General features: G+C 42.9%; 1 protein-coding gene and 1 pseudogene across 1 annotated transcript in view; one reads left to right on the forward strand and one right to left on the reverse strand.

Annotated features, from left to right (window-relative positions):
* Nucleotides 1-21,482, forward strand: part of LOC126248451 (solute carrier family 41 member 1-like) — a 330,662-nt gene that overhangs the window by 136,013 nt on the left and 173,167 nt on the right. The window contains exon 2 of the mRNA XM_049949442.1: nucleotides 4,145-4,521. Coding sequence (XP_049805399.1) covers nucleotides 4,393-4,521 — 129 coding nt within the window. The 5' untranslated portion in view covers nucleotides 4,145-4,392. The remainder of the gene's footprint in view (nucleotides 1-4,144; nucleotides 4,522-21,482) is intronic.
* LOC126250343 (5S ribosomal RNA) lies at nucleotides 13,304-13,421 on the reverse strand (annotated as a pseudogene).

Here is a 21,482-nt window from a genome sequence, read left to right on the forward strand (position 1 = left end):
CAATGAGAAAGAGTTCCAAATAAAAACAAAAGTTTGAAATAAAAGTTAAGCCGCAAGACCTACAAGGGGTGATCAGAAATATGCAGACACGAAAAGCACAACACATTTCGCTGCCTAATACGGCGTAGGGAAACCGTATTTAAAACAGCTTCCAGTCGTCTCGAAATGGATATACACAGGTCCTGTACAGTTTTCGAGGGTACCTTATACCATCCTTCATGCAAAATAGTGGAAATTTCAGATAGGGATGATGGAGGTGGACAGCGATCACGCATCCTTCTCACCAAAGTATACCACAAAGACGACTGGTGACTGTGGCGGCCAGGGGAAATGCGACAAGTCGTCTTTGTGTTCACAAAACATGTCCTGGACGATCCGAGCCGCGTGAAGAAGGGCGCTGTCGTCTTGTAACACAGTATCACCACTGGGGAACAGACATCACCCAAAATGGTCACATAATCTTTGGCAGTAATTCGACCTCGCGGAGTGACCATGGGGCCCGTGGAAGACCCCGATATGGATGCACGAATCATAACCGAACCCCCACCATGTTTGACTCCTGAATGTAAACTCGGGCAGAAATTGGAAACAGTGTGGAACAGGACTCATAGGACCAAACGACGTTATTTCCTTGCTCCATAGTCTAGGTTTTATGGCTTCGGCACCACGTTTTCCTGTTACGGGCAATTGCATCACTGATGAATGGTTTTGGAATTCCAGCTCGCCTTACAAGTCCCAGCTTATGGAGCTCCTTTCGTGTCGTATTGGTGCTGACAGAGATAGCGAATGCGAAATTCAGTTCCGCAGTAAATTTTGCAGCTCCCGTCCTCTTGTTTTTCGTCAAATCCTCTTCAGTGACCGTCCGTCACGATTACTGAACACAACTTTCTTTCGTGTTGTGTTTTAGTGGATGATGTTTACCGGAGTATGCAGTATACATCTTCGATACGTTGCCTCTTGAGGTACCAAACATTTCGGCTTCCTTGGTCAGGGATGCACTGCCACACGAGTACCCACGTTCGAATTCACTTAGCTGTGACATAATGCACTCCCAACTACTCAGAACACTGTTTTGAGCACTTCTGACACTTGCAACGTATCAAGTATGTTGGAAGTTGCCGTTCGTGGTCGACTACAACAGCACAACCTACAAGCATGGGTAGCATCAGCATTTATGTTCAAGGATGCATTGCTCGTGGTGTTTCCATATTTTTGTTCAACCCCTGTACGATTTTTAATAGATGACAACTGTTGAGTGTGGATTTTGTCGTCATACAACACAAATTTTAACCTAGAAGTATGAAGCTATATTTATGTTAACTGCTTCTGATACGCCATCCATCCCTGAGAAGTACTGTAGTATTGTAACATTATCAGCAAATCCTGTGCAGAACTTTGAAAATAAAGAATCAGTGACTACCATCTTGACTGAATTAGTATGCAAATCGGACTCGAACAGTTCCGTCGGCGAAATACTGACCACTAAATACAGTCGATAAAGATCCAGTACATAATTACTGAAGGGCATGAGGGTGTCTGACGGGTGATAGTGTACTGTAAAGTATGAGATGCGGTTCCTGACTATTATTTGCAAACAAATTTACTTCCACCTGCAGTTGCAATATAAATAACGGGCGGTTTCAGCCTCCTATGACTACATTCAGATGTGTAGACAGAAAAATCTAACGCGAGTACGGAGGATATTAAATGTGTTCTTTCGAGACGTCTTAAAATACTTGTTAGGAGCTACAAAGTAGCTCGTCAAAGTTGAAAAGAATCTCCACAGTCTTCATCACTGTAAGACTTGCAGGGAGGTAGGCCACTATGTTATTTTTGAACGTTACTCGTAGCACGATGGGGAAGGAAGCCATGTACGCATTTCTAAAAGAATATTCACATAGCCTTGAAATAATCTGTTGTTATTACATTAATACAGTTGTAAATATCGGACGTAGGATCATGAATCGAGGAGGAACAGGTTTTAAATATTTTATTAATGAATTTAAACCTACAACCGTAGAACATGTTGCTGTAAATGAAAAAGAATGCAACTCTATTTCCTATTGAAAGCAGATATGAATGTATTTTCCTGGTAAGCTAAGAAAATTATTAAGTTAAACAACGTGTGTAAATGGAAATCTGTTTAATATCGCTGCCGAAAGAACAAAAAGATTTCGATCATACCATATACTTGATCTGTAACGAGCCTCTTTGTTGATATTTATCGAAGGTTTACCAGCTCTAAAGACCAAACGCGATATGCTCATTAGTATCTCGTTGCTTCCTGCTAGGATGCATGGTTTGAAAGTGGCGCATACAGTACTATCCTGCTTCCACCGAGGATAACTTAAGCCGACGTGTTTCCTGGCATCCACCATTAGAAGTGACCTACAGCCGTCCTTCTATCAGTGGATGCATTTGCCTGTTAGTATTTAACACTTCTAGTTGCAAATGCTGATTAACTTTTTCATGTTTTTTACTTAAAATGTTTATAAATATGAGCCACCACTGAAGCTTTCGAGTGATGGAGGTGGTGTGGAACTTGTACCAGGTGATCATATGACTCTACTGCAGATCTAAGTCATAACATATAATGGTATTTATATCCCAGTCAGTTGCGTGGAATCAGCGGGGTAAAGTGAGTCGGTGTGGAGACGCGATAGAATGTCAGAAAGGGCTATCGCGTTTGGACATGCACATGACTATACACTGCATGAAGATCGTGTATCAGTGAGGACCGTCTAAAACGAATAGTGTACCACTCTTAGTCACGTAACACGACGTAAGAGCAGTGGTTGTAAGAAAGATGCTAACTGGCAGGACCGCATACAAGTGTCACTGACAGTCGGTTTTATACACGACAGAAAACGTAGTTGTTCATGAATGCAGGTCTATCTCAACCAGTTTCCGAGGAAAGGTTGCGAAAGAAACTGCATACACAGGACGTTTGGAGTCCCGTACAAAAGTAACTGACTGGACGCGTAGGGAGCGGGTCTTCGAGGGGCAGTTTTGCCTCTTTTCAAGTAATGCAAGAAATCGAGTGCACTGACAGTTCTATGAGGCGTTTAACACGCGTACGTAAATGGTGTAATTCGTACCGAGATCGTTTTGATATGTTTTAGGGATGTTTTGCGTGCCATGACTTAGCCCTACTGATTAAGCAGGACATTTATTTCAACAGTATCAGTGATCAAGCGTTGCCCTTTCTTCTCCACGTTTATGATGAGTACGCCGTGTACACTCACGTCTTCCAAGACGACAACAGCCGCGATCACGGGGCTGCACGCAGGCGTTCCTGGGTGGCAATCAGGCACAAGTCGCGCACTCGACTAGTCCGCTGAATTACCCGATCTTAAACCTATAGAAAATTTCTCTAACCATACGGAATAGCGGATGAAACGTAGCAATCACCGTTCCCGACATTTGGCAGCTCTGCGACATCAAATAATCAATGAGTCATATCAGCTGTCTATCGCATACCTGAAGGAAGTGGTCGTCTCCCTCCCTCGGCGAACTGAAGGCGTTGTCAAGGCTGGAAGCGGTATTACAGGATATTAGCGTTACAATTTTTTTGTCTGGTGTGCTTGTTTTCTTGTGTACACCAAGAACCATTACGGTTTGGATTATTCATTTCACAACAGCACATTCAATGATTGTAGGTTTTACGCTAAATTTACTCTATTTATAAAAATTTCAATATATGAACGACCTGGATGCGTGATTTTTCTTTGCGCAACCTGCTTTCATATTTAGATTACAATATTAATCGCTTTCCACGTCAAAGATGCGAAAATATCTTTCCAGAAATGTCACATGATTTTCTTACAAACTATGTAGCTTTCCGTCTGCGTAAGTAATTCCGTTGCCTCTATCATCACAGAGGTCATTGAAATGAAAAAAAAAAATATATTCCGAACGTAGAGAGAAATAATTAGTTTTCATCGCATTCGGTCGCTGACTCTCTCACACATATGTACATATACTGATATCTTTCATTTATGTACAGGCAAAAGAAAATCTTCATGGTTGCATAAGTGTTAAGTTAGTTAATTTAAATGAACGTAAAATAACTTAATGTGCCAACAGGCCTCACTTCTACCGTTAAGGCGATGGTCTTTAGTGCTGGTACTGTGTTTTCTTGCAGAGGAGCAAGGTGGTATTGCGGGACCGTGTGAGGAGCATGAATTGGAATTCCTTGAAGCTCTCCAAGCGGCTGGCGACGATGACGATGTCCCGTACATCGATGCCACCAACGGGGCAGACTTCGACATCAATGCTTGCGCCAGTAGGGAGGAATTATCCGTTGTCAAAAGCGGACCTCAGCAGGGGGAGGTGGACCGGGTGGAGACTGAGACGACCACGCGGGACGATTCCGGAGATTTCCTCGAGCAGATGACGGAGGAGACACCAGGTGAAGACGTGCCGGAGACCTACTGCGACATCATACGCCAGGTGCTGCCTGCTTTCCTCATTGCCGGCGCGGGAATGGTGTGCGCAGGGCTCTACCTCGATCTAGTTCAGGTATGTACAAAGCACGTGATTTAAGCTTAGGCAAATCCCTCAAAACGCAAATCAGGTGATGATTTGTGTTTCATTATTTAATTAATTAGATGAGTTACCGGTGTTGCCTGCATATGTGTTCCAATTCTGTTAGCCCATCTCCTCCTTCCCCTCCCTCTGTCCGTCTTCCCTGCCCCACCCTATGTTCATCTCCTTCTCTCCCCTCACTCTGTCCACGTCTTACAGCCCTTTATCCATCTACTCCTGTCCCTCTGTCCATCTGCTACGCCCCTCTTTCTCTGTCCATCTGCTCCTCCCCAGTTTCTATCCATCTGCTCCTCCTCCCCTGTGCATTTGCTGTTCCCGCCTTTGTATATTTCCTCCTCCCCTCTTTAAGTCCATCTCCTTCTCTTTCATCTATCTCCTCCTACCCACTATCTCCTCCTCTCCCGGGGTTCGATTCCCGGCTTGGTCGGGGAATTTCACCTGCCTCGAGATGACTCGGTGTTTGTTCTGTCCTCATCATTTCATCATCATTCCTGAAAGTAGCGAGATTGGGCTGAGCAAAGGTTGGGAATTTGTATGGGTGGTGAAAACAGCGCAGTTGAGCGCCTCCATTTCCTCGCCCCTGTCTCTCTGCACAGCTCGTCTCCTCTCCTCTTTCCTTTCTGTGCCCCTCTCCCCTTCACCCTCTCTCTGTCAATGTTCTCCCCCTCCCCCTATCTGTGACTACTTCCTCCTTCTCCCTCTCTGTTTGTCCATCTCTTCGTCCCCCTGTTCTCTCTCCACGTTATCGAACCCATTCCAATACCAATACTAGGTTGCTGGTTCTTACCCCCCCCCCCCCCCCCCCCCGGCACACCTCCCAGTATTTCTTTCCAGGTAGTAAGTAATATGTGTGCCAAGTTTGTTTGAAGTCGACCCAGGGGTGTAGTAAGACTTTTTTATCTGTTGCATTGCCCAAAAGAGCACATATCACATATATTTCACATATATGTAACATGTAGCACACATATTTCACCTGTATCTCCAGCGAATTTCGCCATGCAGTTTCGTTTTCACGGAGCTCAATGTTAATTATGTTACACTCCTGAACTACATGTCGTACAATGACATAATTTCCTAGGTGCATTCAGCGCAATATGTGGATACTGTCTGCTAAATTTGTTGCGAACATAGTAGTAAAGAAGTAGTGAATTTATACGTCATGTATGATGCGGCAGTTTTTCGCACATCTCAGTATTCGTGATGTCACATCTCCTGAACTATGTGTCGTAAAATCAAATTAATTCGCAGCTGCATTCAGTGGTATACGTGAATTAAATGTGACTCGAATGTAGTTAGTAGTAAAGAATTAATAAATTAAAACGTAAATGATGATACGGCAGTTTTACTGCGTGAACAGTAAATATGTATTAAACGATAAACTTTTTTTCCTTTCATAATTTCGTGGTGGATGTCAATGGTAAAAACTTTCGTAAACGTCTGAAATTATATTTAGGTTTTTCAAGTCACTAAATGCTCTCATACTCAAATACTGAATGAATAAATTCTGGGTCCTCCCGCGTCGTGGTCTACACTTCCTCTTCACGGTCATCCCCCGCCTTTGGTAGGCAGGTGATTCTTACGTCCACAGCGATTCTTTAAAGATTTAAAGTGATATGTATACCAAGTTTGGTTGATATCGGTCCAGTGGTTTTGGAGGAGATGAGGACCATACATACATACATACAAAATTACGTTTTTATTGCCTGTATGGATTTGTATTCAATTGGGCATGTGTTTCAATGACTCAACGTTATACAATACGCCATAAAACGTCCAGACTGTATTAAAAAAATACAAATAGAAAATGGAACTAAGGAAAAGTTAAATGAAAATTCTACTGAAAACAACAACAGCACCAATAGCAATAAATTTGTTTTAATTTACTGTATTTTATCGCAGTAATGAGCAAGCAGAAGTGAAGCTTCTGTCTCTCATTTTTCCACGAAAATAAAAATATAAGCCGAGGGACCCTTGTACAACTTTCTGCATAGCTTCAATAAAAAGGTAAAGTTACGAAAAGCGTATACTCACTGCAGTCTACCTCTAGCTGCGTCTGTTTTCGTGGCTTACCCGTGTAACGATTATGTCTTTCATGTTGACATACTGTCTGGCATAACTGTCAATATTTTGGAATTTAGGTAGACGGAATTGTTGTCAATACTATTTCTATCATCTGTGCTCTCCTTCCATATCCATGTTCCGTATCATATCGGAATACTTCAAGCCCTCTGAAACACCAATCCTTATCCTAACCAAATCTCGTTAAGAGCACATACTAATATTTGATACTTAGTTGTGAATTTACTAAGGATTTCTTTACTGATTGCTACCAAGAGTGCATTTCATAAAGGGTTACTCTTTTTTATGCATTACTTAATACTTTCCCTCTTATTGGCAGTTCGGAGATAGAACTGCATTCATATATTTTATTTTAGGCCTTAACATTGTTTATCTGAATCTACTCACGATTATCAGATGTATTCGTTGCGTGGTCACAGTAACTGTGGTGCTCAAACTAACTGACAGTATTTGATGTACACGGTAATCATTAATCCCATAATGCCGTGCGTTGTGGTGATATTGAGGTGGGTATGGATTCCCATTCGCTGAACTGAAGACTGAAATAGTTTCGTGCAACTGTGAATGGTAATGTTCTACGGGTCGCATTGGGACTGCTGTTACAGATCATACGTTTTGAAGCGACCTGTAAAGTTTCCACTTGCTGACAACTTCTGTCCCCCAAAAAGAACGCTCACTTTCACTTGTCGTGGCCACTTCCTCCCAGGTGCGCCTTCGCACCGTTGTTGTTGTTGCTGCTGTTGCCGTAGTCGTAGTCGTCGTCGTCGTAGACTGCATCATCTCTGTGACCAGTGCGCGCCTAGAAACTAACCGAACTAAACACTGCAGTAACAAAATCGTAGCTTTGTGGTTGCCATCTGGATTTTGCCGGTGTTCCATGTTAAAGATAACTGCGTTTGTCTATTTTGGCCTGTCAGTGTGTGTTAACTAAGCGGACGGTGTCAACTGTCTTGTATACACTGACTCGGGGGGCTAGATGCGACAACGTTACAATATATCCTGTTCCCAGTAAGATTAATGCTGCTCGTTAAGTGATTTATTGCTCTTATTCCGTTAATCTCCTTCTGTCATGAGTATATAACGATTCACAACTGCAGTTTTCCAGTTTTACTACAGTGAGACACAGAATTAACATATATGTAAGATACTGACTCACCTTCTGCGATTTACATCAGGCAGTAATGTGATCATTCACCAAGCAAAACTTTATAAGCCTCAATCTTAAGAACTTTTAATTTTGAAGTAGGCATCAGCACATTAATAAGCAGTTTTACTAGGAAAATTATTTTCAGCAAGCTACATTAACTTTAACTTTTTTTTACTATGTTCAAGAGGCATCGATTAGCAAAACACTGTGATTTATTGTTATTTCAGTAGGGACACTCGGTAATCACTTTATTTCAAACGGAGAGGAACCTGAGAGGTGTTATGACGAGGAGAAAAATCAAGGTAGGTACATAATGGTTCAAATGGTTCTGAGCACTATGCGACTTAACTTCTGAGGTCATCAGTCCCCTAGAACTTAGAACTAATTAAACCTAACTAACCTAAGGACATCACACACATCCATGCCCGAGGCAGGATTCGAACCTGCGACCGTAGCGGTCACGCGGTTCCAGACTGAAGCGCCTTTAACCGCACGGCCACACCGGCCGGCGTAGGTACATAAATTCAGATATAAATTACCTTATATTTGAGCACATTAGCACATCCATTAAGCTGATCCTTCACTGTACATCATTATAGTATTCCGTTACGGTGATTGCGCAACGTGGTGGCAACTGCATGTTGGTAGGTGGATTCGCAGACAGAATAGCTGGACTCTAGCCCTTCTTGGTGGCGATGATGAATACCAAATCCAGAATCGTTCCAGCTATTTATCCATCCCTCCGAGGCATTGGAAAGTAGCAGAACAGCCTCTCTCGGAACCAGCACAATATGCATCTTTTACATGGCAGTGCACAGTTTAGTAACTCGTCCCCGACTCGTAGCTCGTCCCCGACTGACTATCAGTTCCACCTTTTCTACATAGGCCAGCCACAATTTGCGCGCGCTACACAGTTCCGTTCCCGAGGGGAACCACAACAACTTTTACATACAGAATAACTAAGAATCCTAAGTGAGGATCAGCAGTTTACATAACAGCAACCAAATGCATTAAATAAAACAAAACATTTACACATATTGACATCTCTACAAAAAATTATTCACACAAAATTACAATTATATACAGTAAGTTTTGTTCCCTCCAAATGGGACAAAGAATTTAAATGACAGATACACTACATTGCATAGAACCAAACCATGACATCAAAATTTGTATAAAGAAAACAGTATACAATTTTGTGTTATCTATTCAATCAAACACATTTACAGAAGCTCAAAGATGTAATTTTAAATAAAACAAAAGCAAAATAAATCAGTAGAGTATTAGAGTCATGGTGTTACAAGTTCAAATCTGTGCTGCTACTGGCGGAAACTACAATTTGTGAGCGCGAACGTAAGCAGGTTAAGAGCGCCGGAAGTAGAAGGGTGATTACCTTAAAAAGGAAACAGTCAATTTCCTGCCCCGTTCTACTCCAGTCCCAGCTTGTGCGCTCTATCTCATAACATCGTCGTCGGCGGGATGTTTGTTCCATGTGGCATAATGGTAGATTGTTTTCCTCGAATAAGGTACTGTAGAACCCCGTATAAAATGCATTCCAACATGGACATAAAGCGCTTCTGGATTGTCTCTTTCTAGAGGTGATAAATGTCTCCTGAAACTTTGACCGTACCGTTATGTTACAATGTAAATTACACAACGATCTTAACTACCATAGCTGTCATGCATTTCACGTCGTTCGTCAATATTCACCCATTCTTCCGGTTATAGAAGAGAGCCGCAAGAAGCAGATTTGTTTTTCAGCAAAGGAATGTGTAAGATTGTGACGAAGAGTGGAAGAGGAAATGTCATTTTCCGAAATTTCAGCTCCGTAATACGCTGAGGTGACAAAAAAAATGGTAATTGGAACTAGACGCATTGGGCATTCCACTTCGGAAATGGTTGGGGAATTCAATATTGCCGTGCGGTTCTAGGCGCTTCAGTCCGGAACCGCGGGACTGCTACGGTCGCAGGTTCGAATCCTGCCTCGGGCATGGAAGTGTGTGATGTCCTTAGGTTGGTTAGGTTTAAGTAGTTATAAGTTCTAGGGGACTGATGACCTAAGATGTTAAGTCCCATAGTGCTCAGAGCCATTTGAACCATTTAGCCAATTCAATATTCCGGGATACAAAGTGTCAAGAGTGTGTCGTGAATACCAAACTTCATTCGTTACCTCTCACCACATGTAACGTAGTGACCGACCTAAACTGTGAAAACGAACGTTAAGCTCATGAGACACGCGTAATATTGGCAGAGAAGATCAGGAACGATCCTGACCAAACAATTAAAATCGGTTCCAGGATTGTGTAGCTCTATTGGAAACTTGTTTTGAAGTACACTTTTTTTTCATGCTTTTTAGAAGAATTGGCACTGGATGAAACTTTTGACTGAATTGAGCGATTTCAAGCTGCGCTCAAATTTCTAAAGGCTGAATTAGCAAAAGAAAAGTTGTTAGGGAATCCTGACCTCAACCAACAACTCTCTCTGTGTAATGAAAGCGGAAGGTAGGGTTTCTGGGGTGAACTTTTTCAGCTCGTTATGGAGGGAGATGAAGTACGCGTCAGCACACCGCTTCCGTAATTCGGGTGTATGCGTCGGACTCGATTCGTATCCTCCCAGTGGACTTCCTCAGAGGGCTGGTATGCCGGCCGGGCTGGATGAGGATTTTAGGCGATTTCCCACATCAGTCAAGATGAATACAGGGTTGGTACCCACGTCCCGCCTCAGTTACACGATAGGTAAACATTTCGAAAACATTCTCGCCCTGTGACAGGAGACAATGCTAGACGCAGCAGATGAGGTACACAAATTCCGTCCCGCGGACGAGAGGAAAGTGGAGGAGGCCACACTACACCACTAACATCGCCAAATCGAAATAAACATGTCGACCACGTGAAAAGACGCGTGAAGGCCAGGAAAAGAAAAAAGAAGCAGAAAAGTAACAGAGAACCTGAATTTCACAAATATAGTATTAAATATAAATTCCAGTTTATACCGTTAACACATGACTTGTCTAGTTTCAGTTATTCATGATTCCGTTCATCAAGTAACTGGCCCGTACTCACATGATTGACACTGATCATTTGCCTGTTAAATCTCCAAAAGCTGGTAGAAAGAAATCCTTATCCACCAGTTGTGGATCCTGTGCGCTATGACCAAGGTATCGAGGCAGCTGACACACGTCCTGCTGTTATCCTGGCGTATTCTGTGCAACACGATCACTGGCGGTATTCAAATGCTTGTAATCTTCGGGCCATCACTTAACTAACGTTCGAAAACCGGATGCTGCACAAATTGACAACCGACTATGAAATTCACCATGCAAATAAATCAAACGTGCAACATTTTGTGATTCTTTGGACCTGCTCACGTTTTTCTATGACGGCGCTGTCATGCTCAGATGTAGTATCTGCAGCGTTTGCTGTCATGTGCACACAATGATACGTCCTAAAACGCTGAGTATACTATAGCGCTGTGTCTGTCAAATGTGCTGATGCATAAGAGAGTAGTATATGTTCAGTAAAATTCTCAGCACATAATGATTTTTTATGTTTCTTTTTATTCAACCTTCTTTAAGAATTTTCATCTAATTGATATCGTCATACGTAATTTTAAAAATAACTTATATACCTGCGACTGACGTGTTAGAGAAAACGTGATTACTTATTGTATAGTAACACGCGCTATATACAATCTGCTCAAAAGCATCTGGTCACCTATTAGTGAACATTAACAGAGGATGTGTCCTTCCTTCGTCTTTATGACCACTTGAACTCTGTTAGAGACAATTTCAATGAGGTGTCTGAGTATCTGTTTAGGACTGCCAGCCCCTTCTTCTTCAAGATCCGAAACCAGAGAATATCGTAACTTTGCACGCTGGTGTCTGGAGTGAAGTCGACGTTCTAACTCGCGCACAAGATGTTCCATTGGGTACAGGTCGGTACTCTGGGCAGGCAAGTCCGTTTCAGGAACGTTATTGCTCACAAAACATTGCTTAGCAGATGCTTTATGAGAGGATGCATTGTCATGCAGTTACAATCACGGTCTCCAAACTGTTACTCTACTGCATGCTGTAATCGATGCTGCAAAATGTATTCATATCTATCCCCATCTAAAGTTTTCTTAAGAGCAATAGGGAGGCCATGCCCTAACCACAAAAAACACTCACTTGCAGTAACACCAGCTTCACTGTTGGCACTACACATGATGGCAGGTAGCGTTCTCCAGCCATTTACAAACCCAAATCCTTCCATCGGATTGCCACAGGGTATAGCGTCACTGCCGGTCGGAGTGGCCGAGCGGTTCTAGGCGCTTCAGTCTGGAACCGCGCGACTGCTAAGGTCGCAGGTTCAAATCCTGCCTCGGGCATGGATGTGAGTGATGTCCTTAGGTTAGTTAGGTTTAAGTAGTTCTAAGTTCTAGGGGACTGATGACCTCATATGTTAAGTCTCATAGTGCTCAGAGCCATTTGAACCAATTTTGTAGCGTCATTCATCGCTGCAAATCACTCGTTTCCAATCACCCACTGCACTGTGGCATCACTCTTTATACAACCTCAGGCGTCGCATAACAATGACTGCAGAAATGGTTCGCTTTTGAAGAGCTGCTCAACCATTGTACCCCATTCTTCTTGTCTCCCTATGCATTGTCTGTGTCTTAGCTGGACTGCTGGTAGCACATCGGAGCTCACCAGGTATTCCTTCCGCTTGTTTTCATGCGGTGATATTTTAGAACCACCTTCCCCAGTGCTCGACGGTCCTTGTTCGTCAGTATGTGAGGTCCGCCTATTCTTGGTTTAACTACTGTTGTTTCTTCGCGCTTCCACTTCACAATCACGTTACCAACAGTCGACTTGGGCAGCTTTAGAAGAGTTGACATTTCTTTGATGGATTTGTTGCTCGGATGTCATCGGATTACTAGTCCACGTTCGAAATCACTGAGCCCTCTTTATTGCCCGATTTAGCTGTTACGCTTCTCTATTCCCTTTCTGCTTTTATACTGGCGGGTCCTCCTGTCGTGATATCGAGTGGTCAAATGGGTATAACATAGGGGTGTTATACTCGAACTGACATGTGATTACATTTAAGTCGCAATATAAATCATTTATTAACTCCATGTTAATCAAGTTCGTAGAAATTGGTCAACCAGGAGACATGCGAAATTTTTATTTATGTTAGGGATTGAAACCCCGTTGAAGACAAGAGCGCACATAAAATCTTCTTTGTCTGAATTGATTACTAGTTTTAGCTAACAATCTAACTATCTCATGGTAGCAACATACATCAGCTTACAGGACTGCACTTAATACTGCAGCAGGGTTCAAGCGTATATAGCACTCCGGCTTCAGGCCACGAGTGGCCTACCGGGACCATCCGACCGCCGTGACATCCTCGGTGGAGGATGCGGATAGGAGGGGCATGGGGTCAGCACACTACTCTCCCGGTCGTAAGATGGTATGCTTGATCGAAGTCGCTACCATTCGATCGAGTAGCTCCTCAATTGGCAACACGAGGCTGAGTGCACCCCGAAAAATGGCAACAGCGCATGTCGGCCTGGATGGTCACCCATCCAAGTGCCGACCACGCCCGACAGCGCTTAACTTCGGTGATCCCACGGGAACCGGTGTATCCACTGCGGCAAGGCCGTTGCCACTTAGTTCAAGAGTATATACACGAATTAATTACAGAATACATACCAAAACCATTACTGTTTAGTGTTGTTGCTATTACAGCTTCACACATCGCTATGTCATCCATACATGACATAGTTAAAAACAGATTTTCATTATTCGTGGTCAGTGTAACTTCACGTTGCTCATAAAACTGAAAATATATATTAATACAAGGAAAAGGCGGTTAAAACAAACGAACAACATTTGCATAAGGAACCGTCCATTAAAAAGACTAAATGCAAAAGGTATCGTCTTACCATAGTCGATATGGCATGAAGACTTAGGAACTGACATCAATATTCACATCATCTTGCATCAGACATCATCACATATATGTCGCTGTAACGTGGAGTCGTTTCTTAAAGTATTTGTATGGAGTGTAGCCATGTACGGAAGTGAAACATGGACGATAAATAGTTTGGACAAGAAGAGAATAGAAGCTTTTGAAATGTGGTGCTACAGAAGAATGCTGAAGATTAGATGGGTAGATCACATAACTAATGAGGAGGTATTGAATAGGATTGGGGAGAAGAGAAAGTTGTGGCACAACTTGACAAGAAGAAGGGATCGGTAGGTAGGACGTGTTCTGAGGCATCAAGGGATCACCAATTTAGTATTGGAGGGCAGTGTGGAGGGTAAAAAGTCGTAGAGGGAGACCAAGAGATGAATACACTAAGCAGATTCAGAAGTATGTAGGTTGCAGTAGTTACTGGGAGATGAAGAAGCTTGCACAGGATAGAGTAGCATGGAGAGCTGCATCAAACCAGTCTCAGGACTGAAGACCACAACAACAACAACAACAACGTGGTACATGTGAATAGTATGGCAGATGATGCCCATTACAACGTTCAACAAACGCAACGTTCAGCATACACATAGTATACACATTTGTCACCGGTACTGTAGCAATATGGGGACTGACAGCATTGGCACAAGGGGGGCATCAGGTCAGTCTGCAATGTTGCCAGATGTATCCAAGATGGCGGCAACGACGACATCCAAGATGGCATCATGTAGACTTAGCAACAGCTCATGACGTCATCCAAGATGGCTGCCATTACGTCATTCAAGATGGTGGAAGTGTGAATTTTGGCAAGAATAGTGCCACGATCCCCTCCCCAAGAAACTTGGCGCAAAGTTCAAATTCCAACAGGATAATGCACCACACCTCTCTTATCTCTACTAAGCAAAGAAAATGGTAGGAAGATATCTAACTTGGGCTACCTCCACTAACTTAAGTCACCCGATGGCAACTTCCTCCAACGAACTGGCGCCAATTTTGAAATCCAACAGGATAATTCATCAGACAACAGTTATCTCTACTAAGCAAAGAAAACTGCGGGAAGGTATCTCAACTTGGGCTACCTCCACTAACCTAAGTCACCCGACCGTCACTTTCTCCTACGAACTGGTGCCAAGTTTGAATTTCTACCGTAAGCAAAGGTCACTTGGGGTTTCACTACCAACCTAAAAAAATTGAGGAAGATAGGTCACTTGTACTAACCTAAGTCATCCAACTGCCACCTCCTCCTACGAACTGGCGCCAAGTTTGAATTCCAACAGGATAATGCATCACACTGCTGTTATCTCTATTAAGGACAGAAAATCCCAGTAAAATAGCTCACTTGGCATACGTCCACTAATCTAAGTCACCCAACAGCCACCTCTTCTTACAAACTGACACCGACTTTTAATTTTGGCGGTAAACAAAATTCAGTACCCATATATCTACTAAGTTAAGAAAATGGCGCGAAAGAGAATACACTTGTACTAACCTCAGTCCCCAGATCGCCAACTCCTCCTAACGATTCGTGGGAAAAGGGCTTAGACATAAGTCTTTACTTAAACAATTCCATGCAGGTGTGTTCACCACAATATCAGGACTCCAACTGACTTAGTACACATCGCCATTACCACAGGGCGCTCTCATCTGTGACGTAATCCAAGATGGCGACACCCAGTGTATTCATCAAGAGCTCCAGACTCCAACTGACTTAGTACACATCGCCACCACCAGAGGGCGCTTTCATGACATCAGGTGATGACGCAAGTACCGTTATTCAAGATGGTGGCATACAATGTGTTCACCATCAGAGTGTGCTATGGTGGACTTGCAATTATATAGTTCGGGTCGGTCTGAGGGAGTCGCAAATATCGCTTACACCCCACGTTTTTTAGCCGAATCACTTTCAAAGTTCATTGTTTTTAACCCGAAGTTGCATCGTGTGCTTACACATTCCTACGACCACTGTCACGGTATTTGTCTGGAAAAAAGAAAACTACCTCATTTAGAGGTAATGTTGTACCATCATTTGTAAAGCGGGTATAGCTTTTAACGTGGATACTTGTGTGTACCTGTAGAACCAAGAGCGGTTGTGAGAGTAACATGCAGTAATTGTTAGGATCGGGTTTTCTCTTTAACATCTGGTCGATTACGTCTCTGTTTCTATGACATGGTGGTAGGACTCGCAAGAAGAACTTAAGGGATATGCACACCCATCGTTGATTTTCGGTCAGTATTATTTCATATGGTAGACAAAGATTTATTTACGAACTTATATATACTTGGTAGAAGTGCTGGGTATGTAATACGTAAGTATTTGAGCATGAGGTCTATAAAGCATGTCTTTGTGGAAAGGAGATGAGTACGCCCTGTTGTAGGGAAGGTATTGATTTTACTTGGAGTACTGTGATAACAAAGGGGAGATGGTGGTGGTGGTGGTTAGCGTTTAACGTCCCGTCGACAACGAGGTCATTAGAGACGGAGCGCAAGCTCGGGTTAGGGAAGGATTGGGAAGGAAATCGGCCGTGCCCTTTCAAAGGAACCATCCCGGCATTTGCCTGAAACGATTTAGGGAAATCACGGAAAACCTAAATCAGGATGGCCGGAGACGGGATTGAACCGTCGTCCTCCCGAATGCGAGTCCAGTGTGCTAACCACTGCGCCACCTCGCTCGGTAAACAAAGGGAAGAGTATGTCCAGGAAGATAGAGATATTTCGATTTACAGAGCCACAGCCTTCGGTAGGGTGTGTTTCGGTTACTTCGCTCATTGTCGAATGAAATTCAATTGAGATCGCGATCGTAAGATGGGCGACTTTCGTGATCAAGTGGAAATTTGAGAAGATTGTGTATGGCGGTGCATTTGCGCTGGACCGTTATTCCCTCCCATGTAAATTGTTCACTTGATTGCTTCTGCACATTTCGCGTCTTTATTTAGTTGAGAGAAGATCGATTGTGGTGTGTGGATCTGGCACGTGGAAGATACATTTGCCTATTCTCTAGACATGGGAAGGCCTTTGTTGGCTTGTAAATTATATGGATGATTTGTAGTATGTTAGATCAGCGAGATCGGTATTCGCGGGTGGAAATATCAATTACCGTGTGTTTGTTTCTAGTTAGTCAGTGGTCTAGAGCATGCTCCACGTAGCTAAAGTTTGTTGTTTGTAGAGAAATAATTTCCAGTCTATATCTCGGGAATTATGTTGCGTTAGCGATCGGTAGGATACTGCATAGTGCTTGATATGGAAAAGTATGACGAAAATGGCATAATATTATGGCTAAAATGTGTGTGTTCTTGTAATCCTCGAGTCTGGAGATGTGCATAGAAAAGCGAGCAGGCAAGGAAGCAGAGACAGTAACGCGTTTGTGCCGAGGGGAAACGATCGCGAATTTGTAGAACAGTTCCGAGAGCGACCTTGGCCAGCTGATGTAAAAGGTTGATTTTGTATGGTGGAGGATATGAACTGTATGTTTACTAGATCAACACAGTACTCGGTGGTATATTGCTGGGATGGTGTTCGGTTTCACGCTCGAACATTATTGCGAGTCTCGTATGTATTTGATGATCTGTAGACAACTTTGCGAGGTTCGGTTGTCGATGCGAAATGGTGATCAGTGTAAAGTAGTTTATTACCGCTGAATGGCGCTTCTGTAGAAAGAAAGAAAAGGCTGACAATGCTTCCCTAGCACTGGGGAGCATCGTAACATATAGCCGGTGTGAGTGTAGGCGCATGATGATTTTTTCAGGTGCTCTACACATATAAAAGATAGTTGCACTGTTTGTGTAAAACGTGTATATATTGTATTTTAAAGTTACTGTTGCTTACATGGTGTAAAACGTGTATATATTGGATTGTAAAGTTAATACTGTTTATGTTACAGTATGACTACAGAGGATGACTGTGTGTCCTATCGTGAGGGACGTATAGATTCAGCACATGGATAACCACGAGGGTATGAGAGAGAGTTTTTGTGTGGAAAATTATATGTGCTATAGATACTGAAACACAGTCGTCAAGAGGAATGATTAACTGTACATTGATTGGTGTCAGACTGTAGCAGCAATCATAATATTTAAGTGTAGTTACACTGGTAAATATCTTCCGGGCTTCTAATATTCTTGTGAGTTTGATACGTATTTGATAATCTGCAGGCAACTTTGCAGGTTTAACTGTCAATGCAATATTGCGATCTGTGTAAAATAACCGCTGAAAGTCGGAGAAAGAATTGGTGGATGGTGCTTCAGTACCGGTGGCATGAGTAATACGGCAGGTAGATTCGATAAGAGCCATTCTTTCACATCGTTTGTGGTGGGATATAGGAGTCTCTACATAGGGGAGCGAACGTTTGCGTATGTAGAAATCTGGAAGGGTAGCACATTAGAAGAGCTGGGAAGACTGCATTCGATGTTATTTTCGTAAAGAGGTTTTGTTGGGGTAAGAATTTCCATGCAAGCTGAGGCATCAAGGAAGCGAGCGTTAACTATTTCTGTGACACTATACAATTCCCGAGAGGTCGACTTGGGTCTTATTTTTTACAAGAAAGCTATGTGACATAAGAATAACATTGAGAACGTTTTAGAAGGCGACTCGCTACACAGACGTTTTGCAGCGAGATGAGAGCCATGCTGGTACGTGTACGGATGGCCGAATGCGACTCGTATGTTCCGTTAGATGGAAGCAGGCTGTGCTATTGTGCCATCCGTGGTAAAGAAGTGTGATGAGCACTGCGCCTTGGAATTCTATGACGTTGGTATAACAGAAACTGTATGGACACAACTTTCACCAGCATCGGCTGCGTCGACCACATGCACTCGCGGCTTGCCTTGGAGCGTCTGTGCTCTGTATGTAAGTCTTTGCCTCCATCAGCGTCTAGGTGAACACGTATTGCGGAATGAATTTCCCTAGTGTCAAGTATGAAAAGGGATGTATCCGTGTCATGCCTGTGGGCAGTTGTGTGTGGTTTGACAGCTGACGGCTGTGTCACTTATAAGGGCTGTCGGTAGCCTCCCATGCACTCTAGTGGACAGGGAGCAGTGTCTGCATACGTTGGTTGCGTGTCTGTTGCATTATTTTGCGAGCAGGTCTGTAGGCTGTGCTATGCGTTATTTGGACATTTTACGAGCACTGAGCATGTCTACACCTAAATAAAATGTTCGAAAATAAACAGAGTGCACTCCTTTCTTACTCTTCCCAGCAGCCCAGTGCAGCCTGAGTCATTTTCGCACCATTTTCACCCCTACAGACCACCATCTGGGATTGGGTCATAGGAGGGATGACAGTACCCTCTGGTGGCAGTAATGTGCATTAGGTCAGCTGGACACTAAATCTCGTGGTGGAGACACTGCCTGCGAACTAAAGACTTGGGCCCAGAGCAGTTTTTCCGCCATTTCGCCCCACCATCTTGGATGGCGTCATGCACTGTGCATGTTAGTATACGTTAGTACACGTTAGCCTGTCAACATGGGTCGGTAAGGGGACGTGGCGGTCAGTTGGGGATCGTGGTGGAGACTTTAACTATTTCCTTCTAAGTCCAGGTTGGCGCAGCATTCGCGAAAATTCAGTCCAAGTCCATAGTAGCACACTCTGGTGGTGTCAATATGTACTAGGCTTTGTGGTGAACACATTGTATGCCGCCATCTTGAATAATAGTACTTGCTACATCACCTGACGTCACGACAGCGCCCTCTGGCGATGACGATGTGTACTAAGTCAGTTGGAGTCTGGAGCTCTTGATGAATATACTGGGTGTCGCCATCTTGGATTATGTCACAGATGATAGCGCCCTGTGGTGATGGCGATGTGTACTAGGTCAATTGGACTCCTGACATTGTGGTGAACACACCTGCATGGAATTGTTTAAATAAAGACTTATGTCCAAGTCTTTTCCCACGAATCGTTAGGAGGAGGGGGCGATCTGGCTACTGAGGTTAGTACAAGTGTCTTGTCTTTCACGCCATTTTCTTAGCTTAGTAGGTATATGGAAATTGAATTTTGTTTACTGCCAAAATTAAAAGTTGGTGCCAGTTCGTAAGAAGAAGTGGCAGTCGGGTGACTTAGGTTAGTGGAGATATGCCAAGTGAGCTATTTTCCCATTATTTTCTTACAGCAGTGATGCATTATCCTGTTGGAAATCAAACTTGGTGCCAGTTTGTCGGAGGAGGTGGCAGTCGGATTACTTAGTTTAGTACAAGTGACCTATCTTCCCACAATTTTACTAGGTTGGTAGTCAAACCCCAAGTGACCTTTGTTTATGGCAGAAATTCAAACTTGGCAATAGTTCGTAGGCGTGAGTGGTGGTCAGGTCACTTAGGTTAGTGGAAGTAGCCCAAGTGATATATTTTCCCATAATTTTGTTTGCTTAGTAGAGCTAACCATGATGTGATGAATTATCCGGTTGGAATTCAATATTGGCTCCTGGTCGTAGGAGGAAGTGGTGGTCGGGTTACTTAGGTTAGAGGAGGTAGCCCAAGTTAGATATCTTCCTACCATTTCCTTTGTTTAGTAAAGATAAGAGGGGTGTGGTTCATTATCCTATTTGAATTTGAACTTCACACTGTTTTTCTGGGGGAATGGGGGGGGCCGTTGCAACTTTCCCGCCAAAATTCACACTTCCCGCCATCATGAATGACGTAATGGCTACCATCTTGGATGACATCATGCACTGTTGCCAAGTTTACATGATGCCATCTTGGATGACGTCATCGCCGCCATCTTGGATACAGCTGGCAACAACGCAGAGTGACCTGACGCCCCCGTTGTCCCAATATTACTGACAGCCGCTAGGTTTTGACACATTGCTTGGTGCAAAGACCGCTGTGTGGCCTTAGCTGCTGACTATATACCTTACATGATATCTACATGTTCTAATAACATTTAAAGGAATAAGATCTAAATGTATGTAAAACTAGATCATTGACATCAATACAGCTCATCTTATAGTTAAACCAGTAGGAATTTAACGATAATAACTAGCGTGATAGCAATCTCCTGAAGTTATAAAAACCAAGCGATATAATTTATGTAATACTTTATCGTATTGATACTTTACAATTGATTGTCGGCCCTAGACACTGTCTCAAAAAAACTTTTAATTTTGTTAAATGTCTGTGCAACGAACTAAATTATAAGGAAAATCGCCAATACACAACACTATGGGTCGCAATTGAGGTCGAACTAAAGACAGACAGTGTTTCAGGTCATTGTGACGGTAATCGGCAATAAAATATTATACACTTATTAAACTGAAAATGATGTAAAAGCAAACCGTGTTTGAAAGAGTGTCATTCATATGCAACATTAGGAATCATTAAGGAGTTCTTACAATGTCAGGTAATTTTTATATCCTAGTGACGGTTCTAGGTAATAACAGCGGATTATCCAAATTACTAAAATGAAAAAGTACAAAATTTATGATGATAAAGGTAATATAAAGAGAGATTATAACAGAAAAATAATATCTGCATTTAGCTTCGTGGCTAGAGGTTTACCAAGCGGATATACGAAAGTATGATACTTAGGTTCCTGTAATTTATCACAATCTTATACATTCGATGTACCATTGCTCGACATCCATTTACAGAAATATGTGTATTTGCAACTTTGTACCATACTCTATCACATGGTTCGATTTCCACCCTTTTGACAAAAGCCTTACATAGTCGGACTTCATACAATTTCTAGAGTGCATCTGTGAGATTTAGGCATAGTAGTCGTCCACAAGAAGGTGGTAGTGTTGTCGGAAGTCTGAGTTCAAACTG

Source organism: Schistocerca nitens, chromosome 3 (assembly GCF_023898315.1).
Source record: "Schistocerca nitens isolate TAMUIC-IGC-003100 chromosome 3, iqSchNite1.1, whole genome shotgun sequence".
Taxonomy (NCBI): Eukaryota; Metazoa; Arthropoda; class Insecta; order Orthoptera; family Acrididae; genus Schistocerca; species Schistocerca nitens.